This window comes from Martes martes, assembly GCF_963455335.1.
Source record: "Martes martes genome assembly, chromosome: 8".
NCBI lineage: Eukaryota > Metazoa > Chordata > Mammalia > Carnivora > Mustelidae > Martes > Martes martes.
Window position 1 is genome coordinate 70,074,809 of NC_137895.1, and position 22,697 is coordinate 70,097,505.

The window sequence follows — 22,697 nt, forward strand, 5'->3', positions numbered from 1 at the left end:
TCTTACCTCCTCTCCCACTGGTCTAGAATAAGAATGGATGATTCTGTAAACATTCTTTGTCGGGCAAAAATAACAACTTTCCCAAGGTCAGATCAAGTTGCAAATACAAAGAGTTTTTTTTAATTAAAAATTTTAACTCTATACTGCTTCTGTGTGAAACTTGCAGTGAAAGAAAATGGAACTCTCTATTTAACTAAGAATATTTGCCACATATTTTTAACCTATAATAGTATTCTTAGAGTCAAATACCAAAAAAAAGTGTTTAATTTTTAAGTGTCTAAGTGCATTTCCTTATAGGCATTAGCTCATCAAAACAAAACACCTTCCTTTGATTTTTCCCTCTAACTTAGGTCTAAGGGGCAAATAAGTCTGAGAATCCACATCTAAATCCTTCATAGAATTGTGGAAATGAAAACTGAAGTATGTTTATATTTTCATTTTTTTTAACCACTTTGCATGGTTGATATTAGAAATGAATGGGGAGGTGAGGAAAGAAAAATTCTCAAGTGTTTCAAGATTTACAGCAATTGTAAAATTTATTCAATTCTTAATAAGCCTTAAGCAAATACTGAACTTTTGGTCATAGAGTCTGTGGTTTCTTTATAACCAATACTTCTACAATTCATAATAATCATACTTCTAATAAATTGCAAATTCATTTTAATGGCAATCATTCATTTATTTTTGTTTATTTTTTGATGAAAGAAATTTTAGTTCTTTCCCTTCTTTTAACTGCCAACAGTATTTGCTATTCATAGATGTTCTGTCTTCAATAAGGTCTATCAAAGTGTAAAGCTAGATGGGTATTTTTCTTCCCTTTAAAATGGAATGGTCTTTCATTATGCAGTGTTCTTAGGTGAATTCTCTTGTTTAAGAAGCCAGAATACAAGAGAGTGCTATATTAGAGTATTATTCTCACAACAAACAAGCACTGTTCTGTTGCTACCTGCTTGGCCATTGTTTCTGATTGTGAGCGCTTTGCAGTGGTATTTGGATGGTTTCCTGCTCTCTGCCAGCACAAAAAGGCATTTCTGTTACAATGGCCCCTAACCACACAATGACGGCATTAAGGATTTATGTGGAGGTTTCATTATTTTCTCCTCTTTTGTTCCTTCCAGGATGTCTTCCAAGCGACCAGCCTCTCCGTATGGGGAAGCAGATGGAGAGGTAGCCATGGTGACAAGCAGACAGAAAGTGGAAGAAGAGGAGAGTGACGGGCTCCCAGCCTTTCACCTTCCCTTGCATGTGAGTTTTCCCAACAAGCCTCACTCTGAGGAATTTCAGCCAGTTTCTCTGCTGACGCAAGAGACTTGTGGCCATAGGACTCCCACTTCTCAGCACAATACAATGGTAGGTTTCTCATGGACTCTTGTGCCTACACTTAACTCTTTGACCAGTCTACTCCTCTAACAGTTTGGCTTCAATCCTTTGCTTTATAATTATCATCTACTTAACAGCCAGACACAAGATTCACTCCTAACATCTTAGAATTCCTTGCAAGTAAATTGATTCCAGTAGGAAGTACATGATATGCTATTTTTTCCCCCAAGAATTTTACTTTTGAGACACAATTTAATTAGGAGAAAACATGTATACATACAAGAACAATGTTCAAGTACCGCATTTAAAGTTTGTCAGCATGACAGTTGGGTGTCATAGTATTTCTAATAAGAGGTTTTTCCAGGTAGACTTACAACGTATTTTGGACATCTCCACCATGATAAATCATTTTCAATTTTTTGCTTTGCCCAGATTGGATTCCAGTATTCCTTTACAGTACTGGGAATATTATAGGAGAACGTATTTCATAGAAACTATAGTTTTTTAATGTGACTGCAATACTTTCTAACTCAGTCTCATTCATACTGTTATTTTGATAATTCACTAATTACCTGGTACCTCCAATTCCATAATTTGCTTCTCAGTGTTATTTATCTGCCCCTTCATCCTGGGGTCTAGATCATTGTCATTGCAGAAGATTAGGAAACTGTGGTTTCACGGATGAGGGGGAAGAAGGCAGCATAGCATCTTCAACTGAAGCTTAAAAGCACACGCATGCACACACACACACACACACACACTCACTCACTCACCAGTAAGGCTTTTAGGTCCTCCTTAGGAATTTAAGTACACAGAATTAGCATGTTGGCAAAGTACTGGGCACTTAGCTGCCAGTAAAGCCAGGCTCGCCTTTTCAACATGGCTGCTTGGGTAGATGTCGTGGTTTTGTGACCTTCTGCTCTTCTCCATCAAGGATGGGAGGGCGGGCATTCATTGGAACCAGATTATACCAGCAAATCTGTTTCCTCATACCATCTCGTAGTTTTGAAGATGACTCTGATTCTGTGAAAGTCTTTTTTTTTGCTTTCTCTAGAAAATTATTACATATCATAAATGTGCTTGGTATTGAAATATGCCCACTTATTTATGTTATTGCATTACTGTATGTAGAATTAAATCAAGAAGAAGAATCAGATATCTCCTAATAACTGTGAAATGGATGCTACTTTTTGTCACTCAGATTAGATTTAAATACTCTTTCAATATTTTAAGCCTCATAGGTCAAAATTTCACTGGTGGATTACTTTGTGCCAAGATTTTCCCCCCAAGGATAGTGTTTCGGCTAACACCATGTAACACTTATATAGATGTGGCATTTTAATCACATTACGTATATTAACTCATGTAACCTTCACAATAATATGGTGACATGTTATTATTAGTCTCATTTTATAAATGAGGAAACTGAGGCACTCAGAGGTTAAGTAGTTTGCTTCAGATCACAGCTGATACGGAGGAGAGCCAGTGTTGTTTACCCAGACATTCTGGCTTTGGAGTCCGTGCTTATAAACATTATAAGCTCTTCACAAGAGCACATGCATATTTTATTGTCTGATTATTACTTTGTTGGCAAGCTAAATCGTACTAACCATAATTCCTGATTTATTTTTTCTCTACTGTGAGTTTATATTAGTTATGTGCAGTGATACAATTTTGGGGGCTCCTCTCATGTAGGTTAAACTAGGAAAAGAAAGGTGGGGAATGGTAGCACACAGTTCAACAAGGTAAGGAGATCGTGCTCTCCATTTGGCATTGCGTCACTGCTAATGCCTTTTCTCTCTCAGTATTTTGACCATTGGCTTCTCTGAGTGAGTGCTTCTTAGTTTGGTTTTCCTGTGACACTACTCCAAGCATAAACACAAAAATTTGAAGGAGTGAATATAAACGGTTATAACCAGAAGAATGCCGCAAAAATAAAGGAGAGATTATTTTAAGTATACTCAAGGATGGGTATAAGAAAAGTATATTAAATTACGTTCTGTAGTTGGAATGTGGGGATCCTGTGATGCGGGCTGTTAGTGAAAAGGAAACCGGTTTGTAGGGGATAATTCAGTTTAACTAGATACAAACTGTGAATTGCCTACTTTGGACCAAGTTTTTTGTTGTTATTGTCGGGCACTGTGGATTTGAACAAAACACAAGTCCTCCCCTCAAGCACCTAGAGCTCACCTAGAGCAGCACCTGAGCCAGGGTCTATGAGATCTCCTGAAAATAATTGGAGAATTCTGTATTATGCATACATGTGAGTAAAATTATGGTTCTCATCAGATTCTCAGACAGATTTCGGGATACTAAATGGTTTAAGTACATTTTAGTGACATGCTGACACTTTCTCTTATGTGTGTCCAGTTCGTTTCTAAATATGTTCTTGCCTAAAATGTTTCATTCCATCAATTTTTCATCTCTTGGGTAGACAGTTGGAAAAATCTCTCATATGATCTCAGATTTTTAGCCTCTCCTCTTTTGGGTCTTCCTTCCAATATCCACTAGACTTGTTTCCCTCACAATTGAGTTGAGTGGTTTACCTCACTTTGGGAACTGTGTGGCCTTGTTCTTATAGGACTTAGTCTAAAACTCTTTGTCTTAGCATAAAACTCTGTATAGAGTAGCACCAAACTATGGCCTTGGTCGTTTCTCTCGTCATTTCTCACTGTGGACCCACTATTCTTGTCAGGCCAAGTTTTTTGTGCATGTTCAGAAATACCCAGGTGACCTCGGATGACACAGGTTTATTCTTTCTACCTAGAAAATGTTCTCTTTTCTTATTTTACCTTCCTGGTGAATTGCATATAATTATATATAACTATATTATGTGGTACATTAATATAGAATATTAATATATAATCACTATATATTAATATATAATTAATATAGAATATATAAAATATATTTGTGTTTCTGATACTTAGCATATAGTAGACAATGTATGATTACTGATTAAATGGCAGAATTCATATGTGTGATTAACAGTAAATATGTTTTGGGCAAGGTTGTTACGACTATTCATGGTGAATGTGCTTATTTTCTAGAAATGTAAGAAGTAGAATGTACTAATGTAGTGTATACAGAAAGTGGAAAGTATGTATAATAGCCCTGATATATTCACCTGTTAAGCTCTTTGATATATTTTACTCATTTGTCAAAATGATTGAATATATTTATCGAATTATTATTCAACACAAGTCATTACACTTTTTCTGGATAGTAGGCCAATGTAATATTCACTTAACAGAAACTTTTATTTCAGTAGGAAAATATATTTTCTTTCTTTTTTTTTTTTTTTTCTGTTCAGTATCTTTGAAAACAGACACAATGTTTCATGGTCTGTATATCATAGAGTTCAATTTAAGGAAAAAAAAACAGGTTTCCAGATTTCGTTGCCTATTTATATGTGACATTCATACTCCATTCTTAAATTAAAAAAGGAATGAGAGGTCCACATTTTATATTGCCAATATAGTTTAGAGACAAAGTATAACTGATGAGTAATCCCTGTAAGGCTGGCTCGAAGTTAGAGAGATGCTCTCAGTGTAACATTTAAGTTGGAAAATATTTTCTGAGGATAAAAGTTCTGTACACTTCACAACTGTTGCCGTATAAAGATCTTGAGGAATTAGGGTTGTTTGTTCATATGCAGGGTATGCAGGTGTTTGGAACTGGGTCAGATGAAGATGTAATTCTTCCCTTCTGAAGTTTGTTTATTGCCTGAATATTTTGGAGAAATAAATTAAGTGCCTTACTAAAAGCAACTTCCATCAGCTATGCTGATACGAATACTATAATTCTATCTATTCTTGGAATGCTTTACTCAACTGTTCAGAGTGCATTATAGGTCAACTGTCTTAAGCTATTTATTTTTTAAAAATTGTAAGATTTCTAGCCAATGTAAGATTGAGACATAGATAGCTTAAGCATGAAAAAGACTGATTCTGTGGTTTCCTTCTCTGAAGCTCTCATAATCTTGCCAAACAATTAATGGCAAATTTTGATTCCCATGTAATCTTCAAAAAGGGGAAAAACAAGTTTGTAAAGTTTGGTTTTGACATGAGTGGAAAGGCAGTTTGGGGCTTTATTTTTATGGAAGATCAGATCTACCCATCCTGTCCCCTTCTTCCCTCCCCCCCGCCCCTTTTTAAACATGGGTTTAGAGACTGTCACTTTAGAGTTTCAGAGACAAGCAAGAATCACTATAATTTCTGGCTCATTTTTAATAATAGTTCTGATACAAACGAATTTATTTCATGATGCAAAGAACTATTGAGAACATATCTTCATGTCAATCAATGTGATTATATATGAGCACTGGAAAGGAATAGAATGAGTGTGAGGAGAAATCAAGTGGAAGCATGAGAGGCAGCCAAGGGACTCTGTGGTAGCCATTTTGGTGCTTATTTTCTGTCCGGTTGCATACTACTTCTGCTGGCTGGATTGTTGTTCTAGTGTCAAATGTGATGTGAAATGAAAGGCTTGACCACCTGTGGTTACTGAATAGTCAATTGTCTCTTCTTACTTTTTTTTTTTTTTAACAGAAGGTATAGTCTTATCTTAGCCAAACTCTCTTTTGACTTCTTAAAATCCTCTTGAGTTGAATGAATTGTTTTGTGTAACTATAGGATGGCTCCCTCTTAACACTGATTTTTAAAATATATAATTATTTATTTTAACAGTACAGTATTTTTATTAAAAAATAACTTGAGGTGCTCACTTTATAGATAGCTAAATTTCATATGAAATGAAGACTGTGTTTGTGTATAGTTTTTTAACATTTAAAGATCCATTGGATTTGGAAATAATTTTTAATATGTTTTAGTATCTCATTTAATGTTTATATTGATAATATTTTCCTGGAATTGTTTTAAAAAAACTCTGGATACATAGTGTTTGGGGCTTAATAATTTGATTTATCTTAATGTAAATGTGTTTAAACATTGCAGAGACACTAGTTATCCATAAAGCAGCACTCAGTATGAGTCAGTTTCTTCCTGATGTCCATCAAAAGAAGACAAAGGTGTCTTTTTAAATTGGACCTCCTGTAGAAGTAGGGCATATAGCTGGGAATCAGGTATAACATAATAGCAAGGCTCTGAGGTGTAAAATCCAGCCTTATACAGTGAAGGAATTCATAGAATGCATGTCAGAGAGAGGCTTTTACTTGCTCAGGTTCACTGTCAACTCCTGTGATTCTTTATTTACCCCAAATAATTTTAATTGTTATATTATAGTTGTGTCTTGAAATATTATTTATATAAACTTTGCTTATAACCTAATAGTTATTAGTAATGTATTTTCAATGTTTGACTAGGATAATGTTATATATAAAGTACTGTTCAGATAATATGCAAAAGAAAAGAGAAAAATGCATGTGTTATTTAAAAATAAGTCACAGAATAGGACCTTAATTATGGTATGGTGAAGATTCCTATTTCTATATAGGAGTTTTTTATAGGCTTTTAAATTTCTGGTTACCTTTGTACATCAAACTTAGCATAAGTTATTGTGATGGTATAATGCCTACTCTTGTTAACACCAGTGTGGTTATTGTGCCAGTTCTAATAATGAGAATTTCATTGTTTAGGGAGAGCAGTCTCCTACACTCTAGACAAAAGTGTAATTACTTTTGAACGATGTGGAATGTGCTCAGTTTAATAGCATGGAGAATAGATTCAGAAAGATTCAGATAAAGTAAGCTTGGAAGCCATATGTGCAGTGTGGCAGTATAAAATTATGATAGTAGGCTGCGTAATTCTCTACACACATCCCCGATTTCACATAGTTTATCTATAAACTGTTGTTTCTGTAAGAGATAGGCTTGCTTATCTGAACAAGGCCAATTCAATTGAAACAAGGTGAAAATGGTGACAAGTTTATATTTGTTTTTTATGGTAAATTGATGTTTATCATACAATGAAATTACATTGTTACAAACATTATTCTGTAAATGGTGTCAGAAAATACCACAAGAGGCTGTTTATCTAGATATAACCCAAGGCTTGTATTTGAATGTAAGTGGTTCAATCTTTATACTTGCATTGTTTCTGAAAATTACCCCCAGGGCTAGCAGGAATGAGGACATGTGAAAAACAATCGGTTGGGGTTCATCAAAGCCACTGGATAAGTTGTGCAATAGTTCATGTTGTCCTGTTGCCTTACAATTCCATTCCTTCTTCTTGGGGGAGGGTTGAATATTAAGTAGAGAAAACCGTGATTCGGTTTTTGAAGTACTACTGTTGAGTTTAAAGTTAACCGGGACTTGAGAAATTAGGGAATGTATTCTCCCATGGTAAGGAAGAATGTGCTACGTGGGAGTTGTGAGCTAGCTCAGGATACTTGATGAGGGTCTACCGTTAGTATCCCCACAAAGTGCTATGCAGTGACAGGTAAATAAACAAGACCTTTCTAATGCTGTGGTAATGGGGGGAAGATGTGTTTGCTTAAGAAGATTTGCCCTATGGGGCGCCTGGGTGGCTCAGTGGGTTAAGCCTCTGCCTTTGGCTCAGGTCATGATCTCGGGGTCCTAGGATCGAGCCCCACATCGGGCTGTCCGCTCAGCGGGGAGCCTGCTTCCCCCCTCTTTCTCTACCTGCCTCTCTGCCTACTTGTGATCTCTCTCTGTGTCTAATAAATAAATAAAATCTTTTTTTTTTAAAAAAGGAAGATTTGGCTTAATGAATTTGATGTCTTTCATTTAATAGGGAGTGTTGTGGAAAGAATCAGCTCAAATACATACAATTCAGCAGAGATAGAGAAATGAGTGAGAACTCTTCCTTCTTATAACTTTTTGTATAGAATGAAGACAAGATGAGCACAAAATCATCATAATTTTATATAAAATATTAGAACCCTGAAACAGGCTAACCAAGTGCTTGGAGATTCACAATTGAAAGATAGCTCATCTGTGGGTATCAAGAATAGATTAATTTGAAATTGCTTCCACAAAAAATTGGATTCCAAGATACTAAAAATATATAGACACATTGGATCAATGATCATTATACAAGGTCTTCAGTTTATACTTGAGCGTAATTTTGCTTTTGCCACATTTTTTCCCAGAAAAAATAACTAAGAAAAAAGAAAAGAGAAAGTTAAAAAACAAACAAACAAACAAAAAACCCAAAACCAAAAACTGGAGACAAAGCATACCGTAAGGTTCTTATTATAAAATATGGAGAAATTAGTGAAATACACGTCTCATATTCACAGGAATACAAACACCTAGTTTAGTTATTTGGGTTTTAAATGTTTCCTTTCTTTATCTGGGTGACCACCTTGAATGAAGTGGAAAGAATGATGAAATACTTGGCTAGGAAATTGGAAATAGCAAGGACATGAAGAGGCAGTGCTGGAAACTTACTTGAATGGTGTTCCTGATTTTGTGGAATGGATAGGTGTCTGCCTTTATCTCATTTGCTATTCTCGGACCTGTGTAGTAGAATCATTTGTATTTGGGAGTTAAAAATAATGCAGAGTTTGGGGGCTAACCTTCATTTTGTATCTTTGATATTTTGTTTTTAATTCTTCCTCATTTTCTTCCTTTGATTCTTTTCCTTGTTTGCTTCTTTTTTTTACCTCTCTTTCAGTTTGCTTCTATCAGAAAACATTCTTAATGGGTTCTCTTGTGGATCTCAATGGAGCCATTATCAGGAAGGAAGACAGGGTTGGAGAATTAGCACCATTGTGCTCTGATATATACTTCCTTCTTATTTACATATATTGCCTCTTGGAGGCTTGCCAAAACTTCCTGCAGTCAGCCTAGGTTTCTCTTACTGTATGTGATTAATAAAGGTCAGTTGGTTCTATGACATCATTTTCACTGATTTTTAGTTAGTTCTTCACAAAACTATGTGGCATATTTATTCAGTTTATTCAGAAATCATATTCATTTACTTTTCTTTCATGATCCAGCATTGATAGTAAATTATGATTTGATATTTAATGTACTTATTTAATGTACTTACTGGGGGAAAAAAGAGTACTAAGAACTCTATATTGGTTCTGAAATTATGTTTGAAACTGTGCATATCATTGACTCCAAGCGTCTGGGACTTAGTGCTTTACTGGATACTTTATGGTCTTTGGGTGCCTGTTAGCTTTTATATTTTAAATTATTTGACAGCTTCTGACACTGTTTTCAATCAGTTCTTGATTATTTCCTTAACTCAGTTATTGTTTTTTGGTCTTCATATTTCTTTCCTAAAGTTGAGATTTTATAGTGATTGGTAAAAAGTAAGAATAGAAGAATGGAGATTATTCACATAACTAGGAAGGAATTTTGATGGTGCTGTCAGTGTATTAGCTTAATATGAGTGATAATAGCAACAAGATTGTCATTATTTCTTATTTTATAATTGCAAAGGGCCATCACCTAAGGGAATCCAAAAGAAATAAGAATTTTGTGGTGTTGGTGCCTGAATTCTAGGAATTAGAATGAAATCTACAAGTCTAGGTAACTCGGTTGCCAGTGTGACCTCAAAATATTTCAAATAATAACACCATATTCCCTCTTGGCTATATTAGTTAGATACAACTACCCATACCGTACCTTAAAAGAGAGAAATTATCTTTGTATAGCAAACACTGGCGCTTAATTTGGATCTTAAGAAAGTGAAGTCATAAAAATAATGTAAGGAAGTATTGGGTTTTCATTCTAATTTCTTTTCCTCACATGTTTTGGCAATTAGACTCATATCCCTTTCTCTTTCAAAAGTACAGATAAACCCAAATACTTGGATTTGGAGGGCTGGGTTAAGTTTTTTGAAAAATAGAGAGGAATTCAATAGTACAGACAATCTAATCAGAGGATGGGGGGAGCACTTTCAAGAGAAATGATTCCCTAAGAAATGTCAATCTGAATTCAAAATGAACACTATTTGTGCCACGTTAGGTGCATTTAAAAACATTAAGTGCGTTTAAATTCTTTACTTCCTCCACAAGGTCTGAGATGTCCATAATTTGTACTGGCATTAAAGCTGTCATTAAAACTGAATTCACGAAGTATTTTAATACGTAGCCAGTTTTGATCATTTTGTGCCCCCCCCCTTTTTTTAGAAAGTAAATTTTATGTTTTTCTCTGCTGTCCAGAGGAGAAAGCTGAAAGTTCTTTGTTACTTGAAGTGGGATATAAATGTAAAGCTAACTTAAATTTAAAGTTGTTATCAGTTCCTTTGGTTATATATCTTCTTTATACAAAGGCAAAATGCTTTTTAAAAAATTTCCCAGAGCCCATTTTTAGGAATGATCCATGTGAGCAGATGAGGTGTGAATGTAAGGAGAGCAGCCTTGGGCAGCTCTGTGACACTGACATCACATGATAAAGTAAATGAACACAAGTGACTGGATTTTGTGTCTTATTTAGTCAAGGCTGCTTCTGTGGCAGCAGAGCAAACAATGTTATCATTATATAGAGAAGCCGTGTTTACTCCGGTGTCTCTTCTTAGCTCTTAAAAATCCAGCCTGTCTCGAGATAAAACAGTTAATCTTGTTGGTCGATAATCCTAAATGAGAGAATAATATTCTAAGAGTGAATAAAAAATTTTAGATGGAGGGAAGATATTAAAAAAGGAGCATAACTGCCAAGGTTCCATTAAGGAGCTTTTTATCTATGTATGAATATACTGTACATACCATGTAAAAAGTCCACATCTATATTAATGAGTAACAAAAAACAGGTTATAATAACTTATAGCGTGTGTATACTTAATAATGTGCTAAGTCTGGTAAGCACCTCTGCTTCCAATACTAGACCCTTCCCTCTGTGCACACATCTATGGTGTAGCAGAGGGGGGATTGTTGGGTTGTTACCAGGCTCCCTCTTTGGGTTTTGTGGCAGTGGCTGGCATGCTTTGCACACATAGGGAACATGCTTCTTGTGTATCTGAGATTTTGATTTCCCCAGGGTCATCACTAGCATATAAAAAGCAACTTTGTAAGTCATGTGTGAATATGTCTTATAGCCTATCTACACTCTGATAGTTGCAATCCAAATATGGGAGAGTTCAAATAGTCAGTGCTCTTTAGAATGTGATAGCTAATAATTAAAAACAGGAATGTGTAATATTTCAGTCTTTTCTATGTACCAGCCACCCTCCATTTTTGTTATCTCAGCCAATTTGATGTCAACCCAGTGAGTTCGACAACGGTTATTATCCCCAGTTTACGGACAGAAAACAGTCTTGGATAAAGTAATTTGCCTAATGAGTAAGTTGTAGAGTTTGGATTCATGACTTTGGAACCCAAGCCCTTAATAACTCTGCTTACTGCCTCTCCACTCATACACACATTAAAATCGTTTTTATAGTGTATTTGAATAAATCAGAATAAATAATTTCTTTTTTAAGATTGGTTGATTGATTTGTCAGAGAGACAGAGCACAGCAGGCAGAGGGAGAGACAGACTCCCCACTGAGCAGGGAGCCCAATGAGGGACTTGAGTCCAGGACCCTGGGATCATGACCTGAGCCAAAGGCAGACACTTGAGCCACCCAGGCATCCCAGGAATAAATAATTTTAAAATGTCTTTAGAAATACATGTGGGTGGATGGAACTAGAGGGTATTATGCTTAGCGAAATAAGTCAGTCGGAGAAAGACAACTATCATGTGATCTCCCCTGATATGAGGAAGTGGAGATGCAACGTGGGGGGTTGGGGGACAGTAAAAGAATAAATGAAACAAGATGGGCTCAGGAGGGAGACAAACCATAAGAGACTCTTAATGTCACAAAACAAACTGAGGGTGGTTGGAGGGAGGGGGGGTAGGGAGAGGGTAGTGGGGTTATAGGCAGTAGGGAGGATATGTGCTATGGTGAGTTCTGTGAAGTGTGTAAACCTGGCAATTCACAGATCTGTACCCCTGGGGCTTATAATACATTATATGTTTATTAAAAAAATAAATTAATAAAAAAAGAAAAGAAAAGAAAAGAAATACATGTGAGAAATTCAGACAGAATAATTGTTGCTTGACTATTATACCTTAACTCAGAGACAACTTGATTTTTTTTTTTTTTTTAATCTTTTTATCAGGCTTCAAATGGACCAAGAGATTTAACTATTTCAGAATTGGTACTAGAAGTTCTGCATAGGCTGGTGGGCAATATATGGGATTTTAAAAGATAACTTGCTCAACCTTTCATATAAAGATTAGTATTAATTTCTGGTCTTGCTGCTACACTATTGGCAGAGCATAGTGGTTGATCACATGGCACTAGTGACAGAATTACTGTGTAAATTCCAAGTTCTGCTGTTTAATATTTTATGGCACTTAGCAATTATGGAACTTTTCTGTACCTTATTTTTACCATCTGTAAAATGGGTCTTAGTTAGAATAACATCTAACTGAGAGAACGTTAATGTTTAAAGGAGTCAGTACACATAAAGCACGCTGGGGCCTGGAATATAGCAGGAACTTAGTAAATATTAGTTATCAGTTAAATGAGTGCCTAAAGACATATTTAAGTTCTATGATCTAGGAGAAGAATGGTGCATTGTATTAAATGTCAGATGCTTTCATTTCTTAAAAATTTAAGTAGCCTACAAGAAAATCTAAAGCTAAAGAAGAATCCTTTTTGAAATGAGAAGTCCAATAGAAGTCTCAATCTCTTGTCATTAAATGGGTTTTTTAAATTTTTAACTATTAAAAAAGGACATCATTATCAATCTGAGATACTGTCTCTCAGTTAGTATTTATGACAGATTCAATTTTCATCAATATCGTTCATTAGCAGCCAGATTTTTGCTTAATGTTATTAAGGATGTTCATCAACAGCAACCAGCACCACCACTACCACCACAAGAAAAATCTACCTAAGCCAAGTCAGAACCGCCTTTTGATAAGAGATGTAGAATGTGGTGGTAAAGAGCCTCAACTCGCCCGTGAACTGCTTGGGTTTCAATATTTCACGTTGTGTAAGGTATCTAAGTTTTGTGGTGTCTCTTTGTGCCTTTGGTTTCTCATCTGAAAACCGGGATAATAACTGAACCTCTGGATATACACAGGTGTTAAGAGGATAAAATAGAATTTTCGTAAGTGGCCTTGAACTGTGCCTGTCACATAGCAAGGTCTTAATAGAGGCTATAGTTCTTGAGTAGTTCATGTTCTTTTTAAAAAGATTTTATTTATTTATTTGACAGAGAGAGACACAGTGAGAGGGGAAAACAAGCACAGGGAGTGGGAGAGGGGGAAGCAGGCTTCCTGCTCAGCAGGAAGCCCTATGTGGGGCTCCATCCCAGGACCCTGGGATCTTGACCTGAGCTGAAGGCAGATGCTTAACAACTGAGCCACCCAGGGTCCGCTTAAGTAGGTTATGTTCTGTTGACTAATAACTATGACTTACCAGAAGAGAACACTGTGGATTTTGGAGGGCTCCCAGTGATCATGATATCCTTTCAGTAAGCTGGAGGATCCCAATTAACGGGTTCAGTGTTCTTATCAGTAAGTTCTGTCAGTATCTTTGGATATAATTTGCCTTGAACACGAGATGTAAACTTGTTTAAAGGAGAAAGCCCTATGTTATCTTTGGGATCATATGTCTGTCTTGTTCAGCCCTGGGTCGCTAGAGTCTGGCTCAGTGTCTGACACACAGCAAGTATCTCCAGTTAGTTGAATGGATGAATGAATGTCTCCAAAACGTGGGCTCATAGAAGACATTCTGAGTGCAACTTTCCTTAGCTACATGTTGAAATACTACTTAACACATAGACAGATTATGTAACAAGTAAATGAAGTAATTACCTACCACAGCGCTTATCGTGTAGTGAATATTCAGTTAATGTGATCTCCCTTTCTGTCACCTTTCTAATTCTCTCAGCCCAGTTGCTGTGCATATAACTCACAGATCACGGCATTTTTCTGTGACTCCACCTGTTACACTTCTACAAATTGTTACTGGAGGAAAGCAACGGCAGCATGCGTGCATGCGCGCACACACACACACACGCGCTAGCAAAAATATTTTGGAAAAGAATATATTTAAAAATTGTTTAGTTTTTCTTGCATGAATACCCTGAAGATACATAATGATTTTTTTTAGATGTACTTAATAAGGTTCATGTTTTTTACTATGGTTTTATTAGCATATTCTTTTTAAAAATTTTTCAATATGTTTTAAAATTCCTATTTGATTTCAGGAATTTTAGAGGTCCTCTGGGAAGATTCGGGCCGTGTTTATTAGCATTGTGTGTATTGCTTTTTAGCCTTTGATCTCTCATTTCTGTTTACCCATAAGGGCAGCTTGAGATGAAGTAAAAAAGCTAAGATATGAACAAGAGACACTATACAAATGGGTTTGTCACATTTAAAACTAACACCTAACCAAAATGTACATATTTGTAGCTATTAATTCTTGATGATTAAACACGTATCTCTGCTTTTGTTTTATTGGATAAAACTTTGACTTGTCACTTTCCTAATGCGCTTCATGTGATCTTTTTATTTCCTATCATATAAACTCTTCCCTGTTCGCTTATGTCCTCTTCAGTGGTTCTATAATTATTTTTGTTTTACATAGATAGAAACATGTTTTTCCCCCTTTTTTACATATGGTGTTTTTGCTTCATGCAGAGAGAACTACACAGATGACATTTTTTAAAAATCCAAATTTAATTCAGTTTTACATTCTTATGTTTATAACCCTGAATATCTCCAAAATGTCCTTACCTAAAACACTTTAGAGTTTCATTACTAGATTTATACCAGTAAAGATACATCAGCTTTCTTAGGGATAATCTTTAAGCAGAACTTAGACAAGCTTTGAAAACTATCATTCCTAGGAAAGTAAATCTCAAATCATAGAACATCAGTTTAATCACTCCCCTTGACAACTTAACACGGCAGACTGAAATATAAAAGCCGATGCAAGTGGGATCAATGGATTATCTAAGTCCCTGAACATCTTCTCTTAAATCGGGGGACTTGACAGAGTGGTTGTGAGAGGCGTATGTGTTGTGTGTCCCTTGTCAGGGGCAGAAAATTACGTTTTCAGAGATTAGTGCTGAGTGGATGTGGTCTACCTGGACATGAAGCTGGGGAGAAAGAAACTGGGAGGGAATGGAAAAGAGGGGGCTACAGGAAGAGTGGGATGGAGAGATTTACATGTGAGAACTCAGCGGGCTTTGTCATGGCAATTGTATAAAGTGATATACAGTGCAAATCGACTTGAGCATGTCCCCGGATAGCAGGCGGTTTACAGTCTCCGCGAGCTGAGATTACTGCTTTATCTTGTCATACTAAATTAACATGGCAGCACACTGTTAAACAGTGGTGACCTCTTCATCTGGGGAAATTGCTGCCTAGAAGAGAGATGGCATTTAAGTCTCTCTCGCACTCTCTCTTTCTCTCTCCCCTTATACCGTTAAAGCATTTGGGGGTTAGACAGTAGCCATTTTAAAATTATGATAGAAAAAATATATATATATATATTTTTTATATGAAGGCTATAGCAGATAGGGTGCAATTAGATTAAATGACCATTTTGGGTAGAATAATAAGATTTTATTTATCCAATGTTCTAAAAATGACATGTCATCTTTATACATTGGAATTAAGACTATATTCACTGTCTTGTCATTTTAATCCCTTATTATTCTACAAATAGCCTATTAATTTGTGTAAGAGTTAATTTCTATACTTTCCATAAGAATTGGTGGGTGGCAAAGAGATAGGGGGAAATAAGGCTCAGACCCTGGTTCTCCCACTCATCAGGTAGAGGGATAGCCCAAGAGAACTAGCAAGAGGATTATGCCTTAAATAGAAGCACCCAAGTTATCTCTTCTTCCCAGAGCTTACCAGGTACTGCCTCATTCTTCAGATTTTTAAAATTACTTTATTAAAAGAGGAGGGAGAGAGAGAGAGAAGGTCATGAGATTAATTTGCTTCATCCCTCTGCCAGCCTGCAGCTGTTCCTTTCATGTATTTTCTAAGTTCGATGTATAGGAAATACACTATTTTCCTCCTATCTTAAAATGTTGATAAATCAGTAAAAATCCAATGTGTATATGTATTTTGTTCTGTGCTTGGTATGTGCTATTGAAATCTGAATCAAAGGAAAGGGCAAAGTAAAGCTTCAAAATCACGAGTGTCTATTCCTCAATGTCCCCAGCTGAAGACTCTCCATCTTTAAAGTACAACCCTATGAACTCCTTCCTCACTAACCTTGAGAGCAAGTGCTTTCCATCTGTGTTTTAAATCACTTTAAGGCTTGTAGGCTGAGCTTTGTGGAATCTTTGACCCCCCCTGCCCCCAAACTCTGTGATATACTCACTCACAAATTATTCTTGAGAGAAGGCCTGTAGCTTTCATTATATTCTCCAAGGGGCCTTAGCTACCAAAATAGTGATTACTTGTCTAGAACTTAATTCTGTCTTAGGTTATTACCAGGGTACATCCTCACACTGGGGCTATATATCTGGAAAGCAAGATACTGACTTATAGACACAATTATGATTATGCCTATTTTGTAATCAGAAATGTATTCACCAAGTCTGCCTTGGAGAGTTTTCACAGGGCTGCCACATGGGAATTCACCCTGGAGTCCACCTACTGCTCCTGACCATTTAAAACTGTTCCTCTTAGCATCCTTTTCCTGGGTCCACATTTTGAGCCATAGACTGACTCTAATTCTTGTATAGGAATGAGGTTCAGTTCTCCAGTACTCTGGATCCAGAATCCAGACCCTGGAAACAGAGAAAGACCGTTCAGCTTACAAGGGATGTGGAACAGAGGCAATGCATTTTTTGTTCTTTTTTCTTGATAAGTTGCTTCCTCATGCCCAGTCACCTCTCTCCCCACTTTTCCCAAGTCAGCGTGTTGTCAGACCTGTGAAAAAGAACATACACTTTAATTTAGGAGTGGTCTGACTACTAAATTCTTCCTACAATGTGCCGGTACCATACTGTTCAACTGACACAGAGTTTTTAATATCAAGGTAGTTTGCTTATGTTCAATATTGTTATAAACATGGTATATCTTCAAAAAAAGGAAAAGGCAAAAAAGTTTAGAAAAGAAAAGAAGTGATCAAATTTAAACCAAGTTGCCTTTGTATGCTATATATTATCTGGGAGCTAGGAGTAAAGAGTGACTGTTGAACTCAGTCATTTTCCCCTTATTGATGAGCTCTTCTTCCCTCCAATTTTTTCATCAGATTAGATGCACTAGCAACTCTTTTAAAATAGAAGGTCACTAAGTAGCTATTTTCTCCTATATTTAGCTATTTCTAAAATTTAGAAGTAATTCTTTTTGTTAAGGTCAGGACTTAAATGTAAGGTGATATGATATTATAAAAAATATTAACCTTTCCCCTATTCCTCACTTCCCATTCCCTGTTATTTGTTTATATTTAATGAGCACTCTGCACACTTATATATTAAAACTTGAAGGATTTCTTTCAGATAAATTGTGAATTTGATATAGGAAGTCATGGAGGACAGGTGTCATTTTCTGTCTTCTGAAATAGCAACATGTTAAAAAGTAACAGGAAAGTACTCTGGCAAATTTCACTATCACCTCCTGACTCAGATCAAAGGGTAGGAGGTGGAGAACAGGCTAAGAGGCAGCCATAAACATCAGAAATATAGAATCATAGAGAGCCTTATTTGGGAGTTGGAATTGGTAGAATGGTTGAGTAGTACAGTATTGAGGATACCCTTAATATTCAGAAAATCAATGTGATCTAGTATTTTCCAGGAGAAGCAGAAAACCTAAGATAAAGAAGTAAGAAAAAAATATAAACAGAAACAAAAAAAGAGAAAATCTTTAAAACAAGAAGCAAAGTTGTCTGTTATCACACTAAATGTAAAGGGGTAAACTTTCATTTTAAAAGATTAGTATTTTCCTGGATTTGTTTAAATATAGTTTATGCTCCTTAAAAAAGTCAGACATAAAACAAAATGATATCAAATGTTAAAAGTAAAAAGAAAGGTAAAAATATAGTAGACATGCACAGTCAGAAATCAGAAGTAGTGTTAATATGACCAGACCAAGTTGAGTCAAAATCCTGAGATAGAGTCTTTTTATGTTGTTATATAGAGATAAAATGTCATGAATATTTGTACATTAAATAAACTGTATAAAGAAAAATGTTATTTTAATATTAAGTTATAGAAAGAGAAAAATGTTAGAAATATGAGGTGTTGACAAAAATATGATTATATTAGAAATTAAGGTATCCTTTTCTCTTTCAGAGATGGATTAGAACACAAATAAATTCATGGAGGATGATAAATATAATTAATAAAGTTGACTTAATATCTATATGTAGATCACTTGAAAAATTTTAAAAAGTACACTACTAAATAATTCTTGTGTTAAAAATCAGAACTATAGGGGCGCCTGGGTGGCTCAGTGGGTTAAAGCCTCCGCCTTTGGCTCAGGTCATGATCCCAGGATCCTGGGATCGAGCCCCATATCAGGCTCTCTGCTCAGCAGGGAGCCTGCTTTCTTCCTCTCTCTCTCTCTCTGCCTGCCTCTCTGCCTACTTGTAATCTCTCTCTGTCAAATTTAAAAAAAAAAGGGGGGGGCGCCTGGGTGGCTCAGTGGGTTAAAGCCTCTGCCTTCGACTCAGGTCATGATCCTAAGGTCCTGGGATAGAGCCCCACATCAGGTTCTCTGCTCGGCAGGGAGCCTACTTCCCTCTCTCTCTCTGCCTGCCTCTCTGCCTACTTGTGATCTCTGTCAAATAAAAAAACAAAAACAAAAACAAAAACAAAAAACAAAAAACAAAAAACAACTAAAAAAAAAAAATCAAAACTATAGTGGTTCCTGGCTGGCTCAGTGGAAAGTGCATGTGACTCTTAATCTCAGGTTCTGAGTTTGAGGCCCATGTTGGGTGCAGAGACTACTTAAAAATAAAATCTTTAAAAAAATCATAACTATTAAGTACTTAAAGTAGTAGCATGAATATTATGTATCAAAATTTGGGTGAAATGATGGAAGTTCTAATAATAGGTAAATTTATAACTTTGAGTACCTTCATTATTTTTTTTGCTCATATCAGCTTCTTTAACTAAACATTTTTACCCGAACATTAATAGTTTTAACTTTTTGTTTAAATTATAATTTCCTCCACTAGTTAGTTCTTTCCTTCTTTTGTTCTTTTTATCATTTTTATTTAGGTATCATTGACATACAATGTTATATTGGTTTCAACTGCACAACACAGTGATGCAACAATTACATTACATTATGCAGTGTGCACCACAATAAATGTAGTTACCATCTGTCACCATAGCAAGTTATTGCAATGTTATTAACTGTATTCCCCATGCTGTGCCTTTTATCCCTGTGACTTATTTATTTTATAATTGCAAGTTTGTACCTATTAATCCCTTCACCTCTTTTGCCTGTATCCCCACCCCAAGTGCCTTTATTATTAAATAGAATGAATGAGGAAAAAGAACAAAACAATTAACTTTAGAGGCAGGAAAGTATTATAATAAAATAACCCCAATAAAAGTATAGAACAGAGCCTGAGAGATGTAAGGAAAGAAATCAATGAACTGGGAGAAAATTAGGCAAACTTTTCTCTAGATTAATAAATTAAAAAATGGGCACCCGGGTGGTTCAGTTGGTTAAGCATCTGCCTTTGACTCAGGTCATGAGCCAGGGGTCCTGGGATCAAGCCCAGCATCCGGTGCTCCATCCAGCTCTCAGCTCAGTGGGGAGCCTGCTTCTCTTTGTCCCTCTTCCTACTGCTCCATCTGCTTGTGTGCTCTCTCTCTCTCTCTGTCAAATAAATAATTGAAATCTCAAAAAAAAAAATTAAAATAAATGAAAAAGAACAAATGCAAATACACAGAAGTATAACTGATAAGGGGTAATGTTATTACAGTTAGAGAGATATTATAAATTGTCATAGCCTATTCTAGGATTTTCAAAATTATGTCCTAAAGAACACATGAACCATACAATGTCCAAGACAAAGATTCTGTAGTCAAATCAACTAGGGAAGTGTTCCATAATATAATTCATAATCCCACCTTTTGATATTCAGATTTCACATGGTATGTAAAATGTTCTGAGAAATCAGCCCTGTTGTTCAGAGAACTAATTAGCTGTATCTTGCACAGTGTTTTCCGTGCTTAATCATTCATAGAACCCTTCTTTAATATATAGCCTCTTGAATCAATCCCTGGGAAGTAATTTATTCTATTGAACACATACTGGCAAATGTGGTGGTATAAAATTATTTAGTAATAGAGTTGAGAATCTTGTTGAAATATATAATTTTATAGGACTACAAATAAGGTAAGAAAACTAAATACTCTATCCATAAAAGACTTTTTTTTTTTTTAAAGATTTTATTTATTTATTTGTCAGAGAGAGAGAGAGAGAGCGAGCGAGCACAGGCAGACACAGTGGCAGAGGGAGAAGCAGGCTCCCTGCGGAGCAAGGAGCCCGATACGGGACTCGATCCCAGGACGCTGGGATCATGACCTGAGCCGAAGGCAGCCGCTTAACCAACTGAGCCACCCAGGCGTCCCACATAAAAGACTTTTTTAAAATCAAAGAATAATCTCCAAAAATGCCACCGTAACATGCCAAATATTTTCAACTTCTAAGAAACTGAGAATTCTTGTGCTGTATAAAACTTTCCTCTAGAGCCAAACAAACAAACAAACAAAACAGAACAAAAACAAAAGAAATTTCTACTTAGCATAACTATACTAACCAAACCAACACAAAAGAAAATAAGTGCAATGTCACTTTGAATATGGGTGCAGAAATCCTAAATAAAATATTAGAGAAAGTCATCAGTCTCTTATACTACGCTTTTGATAGACGTTATTTAAAAAGAGTAATTTTGGTGAATTCAGAGAGAGAGAGATATATTATCATAATCTGTATTAAGGGTCAAGCTGGTTTGCTAGTCAAATATGGCCTGCTGGCTATATTTGTGTTTAAAAAAAAAAAAAAAAGCCTTATTGAACAGAGCCACGCCCATTATTTTACTGTTGCCTATGGCTGTTTTTGTGGGTGAACGGTGGAGTACCCTAGTTGCAAGAGAGGCCTTGTGGTCCGAAAGCTGAAAATATTTACTTTTCGGCCTTTTATAGAGAAGCTTTGTCAGCCGCTAGTCTATATTCTCACTGGCTCAAGAAGAAATCTTATACGTAAATGCTCAGAAAGATGTTTGATAAAATTCAACATCCACTGTTATACAAAGTCTTTGTAAATAGTTGATAGAGTGATACTTGTGCAATCTCTAACAACTGCTTCAGGCTTAATGGTGAAATTCTCTGGTTTCCTTTCAAGTTAGGGACAAATGAGGCTTGTTCACAACTTGCATTTAATATTACTTTATCAGGTTTCTCCTTGCCTCCTTCCCTTCCTTCTTCCCATCCTTCCTCCCTGCCTCTCCTTCTACCCTCTTTCCCTCCCTTATTTGTCTTTCTTCCTGTCAAGAAAAAATAGTGGAGCTTTTAACTCAAGGAAAAAACTGAAAAACAAAAAAAAGCAGTAGGGAATTTTCTCAGAATTATAAGAAATTTTAATCAAGAAGAAAACAGTGGGGGGATTTTTCCAGAATTATAGAACTGAAAATGATCTAAAGCCTTTAGGTATCCTAAGGAGAACTTTTCATCAGACAGCTTTCTTAATGATACAGAACAAACAGTTGATTCTATGCCCTTTGATTTTTTTTAAGAAAAATTAATTTATGGTTTCTCTTGATAATGTCTCTTTCTGTGTCATTGCTTTTAAGTCAAAAGACTTTAATTCATGATTATTGAACAGAAACTTCCTGCTTTGTTTTAAGGTTACTCACATCCATGGACAGAGTAAAACTCCCTCTTCCCCTCTTATTTGTTACAGGTCTAACATTAGGTAAGTTACATATTTCCAGTTTAAAACATTCCAAGAAAAAAATAATAAAACATGCCAAGAAAATCCACTCTCCTCTGCGCATAACCTTGAGCCGGGCCTCTGGTGGAATGGAGGTTGATGGCTCACTCTTGAACTCCTCATGGTATTAGAAAATGCCTGATTAAAGCAAGTAAAACCTGATGTTTTTGCACTTAAAATGAGTATGCACCCATCAATTTCCTATTGCCTTTTCCCTCCTTTTGGTACTCAGTGATTTGCGGTGGAAAACAGTTCGGATACAGGACTCTCGGGAGTTTGCTGTAGGTACAGTCTGCCTTTTCAGAGCATTTTCTCATGATTTAAAGGACTAATCCTTTCCCTTAGGACTACTTCAATTGTTCAGGGTTAGTCACCCTGGAAAGGATATTTTTACCCAGCTGTCACCTGGACTTCACATCATGCCTTTTCGGTTTCATCTTGGGTTCTAGATCATCTTGGGATTATCTTTTCATTCTATCACCCTTCTTATAACTCTAGTTTGGTGTTAAATTTTCTTCTGAGTTGCTACT

At 36.0% G+C, this 22,697-nt stretch overlaps 1 protein-coding gene across 6 annotated transcripts in view; it reads left to right on the plus strand.

The window, feature by feature from the left end:
- SOX5 (SRY-box transcription factor 5) overlaps positions 1-22,697 on the plus strand; it is a 977,646-nt gene that overhangs the window by 631,672 nt on the left and 323,277 nt on the right. For 4 of the 6 annotated variants that reach the window (XM_080810710.1, XM_080810707.1, XM_080810708.1 and 1 more), the window contains one exon: positions 1,119-1,350. In XM_080810710.1, coding sequence (XP_080666836.1) covers positions 1,120-1,350 — 231 coding nt within the window. In that variant the 5' untranslated portion in view covers position 1,119. The remainder of the gene's footprint in view (positions 1-1,118; positions 1,351-22,697) is intronic. The other 2 variants (XM_080810711.1, XM_080810712.1) reach the window with 1 other exon arrangement.